Consider the following 5000-nt stretch of genomic DNA (forward strand, 5'->3'; position numbering starts at 1 on the left):
TAAAAAGACGTGATTTCAGAATGATGTCAATAAAAAAAAAAATACGGTATAAACAGACTAACATCATAAAAATAGTTACGTTTTCTGAGCCAATAAGTGTTAAGTATTGTTGACAAGTGTTTTACCCTTTAAAAGGGGCATCTTGTTTTTTGTTACCCTTTAAAAGGGGATTTAAATTTTTATTTTTTTTTATCACGGCACTGTTCATTTTGTGTAGCAGGTATTTTCCTCTTTTCAAGCAGCCGTGAGTGAACTGTTTTGTATAAATGCAAAGCAGAGGTGAGGTGGATGCTAATATAAGAGTCTCTTTATCCTGCACGTCTGCTCACTTTAAAAGCTTTAAATTTCCATCCCTGGAGACTCCCGAGCACTCAAATCTCATCCACTTTAACATACAGGCACACCAGAGAGCCTCTTCAACTCTCTTGTTGCTCGTGGAGAGCGCGCACATACAAACACACACACACACACACACACACACACACACACACACACACACACACACACACACACTGCAACCAGCTATCTGTCATAGCTAGGTGCGTAATGAGACACTTCCTTTTAACACAAGCTTTGAAGACCGTATTTACTTTCTTTATGCATGTTCGTGGACTTATTGTGCACGTTATAGCGTTCAATCTCAAACGCCGACATCATCCAGCATGCTTCCACACACACAACACATGTATGTACACTTATATACAGGTATGATTTTATACTGAAGCTCAAACACGTTTGGTTTGGATCTCCAGTCAGCCCTGTTGTCCCCTCGTTTGTGTATTATTAAATAGAGTCTAATGTAACTATTTATATGTTCGGTTTTTTTATGTTTATGTTTAAAAGTATTTTTTTTATAAATCAAATATATTAGCCCCGCCCCCCTCCCCCCCATCCCCACATTTTGCGACATGCATCACCTCTACATGTGTAAAGTGCTACATCTATAGAACCCCCCACTGAATTCAAACACACCTATCAGACCCTCTAAGCAACACTTATTGTCAGGCCTGCACGAAATCTGAAGACTTCCATTCGCATTTTCCGCACTGGTTTTAGGGGGAAATTTGTGGGTTCGGTTTTTTCAACGGGGCGCAGAGTAATACGGGTCTTATTGGAAGCTGAGCGCGTAATCAAATTCGCCCAAAAATGTAATATATGAAACCCAAAGGAGCATGGGATTTGTGCTTTGTGATTGAATTTGAACACCCTTCAGCTGGCACAGATTTCATGCGGGCCTATTGGTTACTCAACTTCCCAATCTCTGTTTGGATCATGACTGCTTTAAGGGGCATTCACACCGACAGCAATTTGCAACGGCCTGAAGTCCTTCCTTTTCAATGAGGGTTGGCGATTTGAGGCGACGTGAGTGACCGCCACCGTTGGCGATCTTATATAGTTAAGCAGAGTTTAACTTTTTGCAATAAGTAGCAACATAATGTGGCGACTACGGCGGGAGCGCAGATCTGCATCTGGATACGTTTATTGCAGGAATGTGATTTAATCATTTATCAGGAAAAGGAAGCGCAGCGTAGTTCTAGCGGGAAGACTAGCAGCTGTACATCATCGCACCATTATTTGGGTAACTCCCAGCCAATCGCATGTAAGCCATTGCTTGATAAGTCTGCTCACAATCTATCACATTGCAACCTCCACCACCCCACCACCAACTGTTGAGCTCAGTCCCACACGGGGGTAGGCTCCTCGCCCCTGCCTCCTATCTCCGGCAGGATATGACGGTTCCGGGATAACTCCCTCGGACCGCCGGACGGGGCCTACGCCAAAGAGAGAGACATTACTTTTCTGTTTTACATTTATCAAATCAATGGCATCTTAAACTTCACTCAAGCCTGCGTGTCTTCCCGATAGAAGTGCATTTACTTGAACCGCAATATATTGACATTGATCAAACATCAAATTATTAAACCAAATGACAATGCAATGAGGTTTGAATCACTCAGTCATGCGCACATTAGATAAGCTGGCGAAAACGATAAAGGAAAACCGTTTACAGGACCCTACGGGTTGCAAGTGTAAGAACGTGCATGTGAATGTACGTGATCAGGTGTGAACGCCCCTTTACTGTCACTTCCCCTGCTATCTCTCCTCACGTACACATCTTTTATTATCAAACACAGGCAAAGTATTATAATGCATGCACACATCCGCACTATAGTGATGCTCATCGGGCGGAGCGTATGTTTTTGTACTGGCAGAGCAGCAGATGTTTGAAGGTCTTTTTGAAGGTGACGTTGCAGAGGGCGTAGCAGGCGGGGTTGATGGTGCTGTTGATGTAACAGAGCCAGTATCCGATGGTCCACATCGTGTTGGGAATGCAGCTGGAGCAGAAGGTGTTGATGAGGACCATCACGTTGTAGGGCGTCCAGGTAGCCACGAATGCCACCAGGATGGCCATGATGGTCCGCGTCACCTTCTTTTCCCGCGAGGCCGTCGCTTTTTTCTTCTTGGGCGGCTGCTTGGTCATCTTCACGATCTTCCTCGCCACGTGGTTCTGCCTCTCTACAGTGGGAACGATCTCCACGGTAGTGTTCGAGGCAGCGTGGCTATCTCCTTTCGGCGATTTGGTGTTGATCTTGATGCACGTAAGTTTGGAACCTCCAGCCTTGGCGCGATGCCTTGCGGGACCTTCGTTGGCCGTAGACGGCGCCGCCTCCTCTTTCTGATTGGTTACGGCGCCACTTCCGGAGGTGGAGTCATTGGAGCTTTCCTTTTCCTCGGCGGGAACGCAGTTTCCTCGTACTCCCTCTTCGCCCTCCCCTTCCACTTCTCCGCTAGCTGTGGATGGCGCTTTGCCATTCTGAAGTTTGGCGTCGTGCTGGTTGGCGGCGTCATCGGTTATCTGGGTCTGACGACGGTCTGCTTCTTCAGCTGTTACGTTGTTGTTGTTGGGTTTGTTGGGTTTGTTGGCTGTTTTTTCGTGGGTCTGACTGGGCGAAGCTACATCAAGGTTTCCGCCTGATGGCTTACGGTTATCTTTCTTGACCCTGCTCTTGCTAGCACGGGATATCTGCCAGTACAGAACCATCATAATGATAACGGGCAGGTAGAAAGCAGCTATAGCTGTGCCGAAAGTAACCGCAGCGTTGGAGAAGAACTGAATGTAGCAATCTCTTTCTGGGACTGTGCGTCCACCAACAATAAACTGCCAGAACAAGATGGCCGGTGCCCAGAGGATGAAGGACAACACCCAAGCTGCCGCAATCATCATGCCTGCCATTTTGGTCGTCCTCTTCACCGGGTAGCTGAGCGGCTTGGTGACGCAAAAGTAGCGATCAAAGCTAATGATGAGCAGGTTCATGACGGAGGCGTTGCTCGCCACATAGTCCAGTGCCAACCACAAATCACACACGACCGGGCCAAGTGGCCAGTATCCAATCACAATATAGACCGTATACAAGTTCATAGAGCAAAGGCCAATGATGAGGTCAGCACAGGCCAGGCTAAACAGGAAGTAGTTGTTGATGGTCTGCAGACTCCTGTTTACCTTGATGGAGAGCATGACTAAGATGTTCCCGATCACAGTGACCAGACTAAGCGAGCCAGCCACGAGTACAATGAACACCACCTCCACAGTCTTATAAGGACTCTCATCCACCGTCTCCATGGTCTCGTTGGCCTCAGAGGCATTCCAGAAGGTGAAGTTAATTGCATCCATGGCGCCCAGACTCGGGTATAGTCGGTCAGTTCACTATGGGCAGGATGTATAATTTCTGACACCTACAGAGGAAAGAAAAGACTAGCTTTAATCATTTACAAATTATGATGATTGAAAAGACATGTATTTCATTGGAAAGAGTTCAATCCAGGTTCAATACAAGTTAGGCTTAAGTGACACACAGACACACACACACCCACACACTTTCCCTTGTTTCCTTTTAAAAATGGCAAAAATAGTGGGCCTGGGTATCTCAGCAAGTATTGACGTTGACTATCACCCCTGGAGTCGTGAGTTTGAATCCAGGGTGTGCTGAGTGACTCCAGCCAGGTCTCCTTAGCAACGAAATTGGCCCGGTTGCTAGGGAGGGTCTGGGTATCTCAGCGAGTATTGACACTGACTATCACACCTGGAGTCACGAGTTTGAATCCAGGGCATGCTGAGTGACTCCAGCCAGGTCTCCTTAGCAACCAAATTGGCCCGGTTGCTAGGGAGGGTCTGGGTATCTCAGCGAGTATCGACGCTGACTATCACCCCTGGAGTCGCGAGTTTGAATCCAGGGCATGCTGAGTGACTCTAGCCAGGTCTCCTAAGCAACCAAATTGGGTAGAGTCACATGGGGTAACCTCCTCGTGGTCGCTATAATATGATTCTCGCTCTCGGTGGGGCGTGGGGTGAGTTGTGCATGGATGCTGCTGAGAATAGCGTGATGCCTCCACACGCGCTACGTCTCCGCGGTAACGTGCTCAACAAGTCATGTGATAAGATGCGCGGATTGATGGTCTCAGACGCAGAGGCAACTGAGACTCGTCTTCCGCCACCCGGATCGAGGCGAGTCACTACTCCACCACGAGCGCATTGGGAATTGGGCGTTACAAATTGGGGAGAAAAGTAAAAACAATTGCTAAAATGGTGGAGGGTACTTGTATTAAACCCGGAATATATCCAGTTGTCTTTAGATAAAAGGTAAGTTCAGTGTTTAACAGGTTTGTCACCATGGCAACTGAGCAGTTCTGAGGGGTTGAATGTGATTTACATCACGCCAATTAAAATGTAAAGGGCGGATTCCAGATTTCAACCATTGAAAGGAGTGAAATTAAGTGAAACAGAAATTTTAAGCACTGCTCACACTTGAAAGCTTCTGTGGCTTTTAACTTTTGCTTAAAAGTCAACAGCACGCATGCTGTCTGTTCCATCTCCAGCATATAATCACACTGTCTTTCTTCTGTGTGTGTTCTTTCATGGCTGAATTAACTGTGGCCTTACACTCTTTATAAAGTAAAGGTTTTTCAATTGTTATTCAAGCACCTGAGGTTGAGCAAAGAAG

The 5000-nt window shown here is 46.7% G+C and overlaps 1 protein-coding gene across 2 annotated transcripts in view; it reads right to left on the reverse strand.

Moving 5' to 3' along the window:
- Window positions 1–2179: 2179 nt before the first annotated feature.
- LOC127639045 (muscarinic acetylcholine receptor M2-like) overlaps window positions 2180–5000 on the reverse strand; it is an 82017-nt gene continuing 79196 nt past the window's right edge. For both annotated transcript variants that reach the window (XM_052120869.1, XM_052120868.1), the window contains exon 2: window positions 2180–3735. In XM_052120869.1, coding sequence (XP_051976829.1) covers window positions 2180–3673 — 1494 coding nt within the window. In that variant the 5' untranslated portion in view covers window positions 3674–3735. The remainder of the gene's footprint in view (window positions 3736–5000) is intronic.

The sequence above is a fragment of the Xyrauchen texanus genome, chromosome 47 (genome assembly GCF_025860055.1).
Source record: "Xyrauchen texanus isolate HMW12.3.18 chromosome 47, RBS_HiC_50CHRs, whole genome shotgun sequence".
Classification (NCBI taxonomy): Eukaryota; Metazoa; Chordata; class Actinopteri; order Cypriniformes; family Catostomidae; genus Xyrauchen; species Xyrauchen texanus.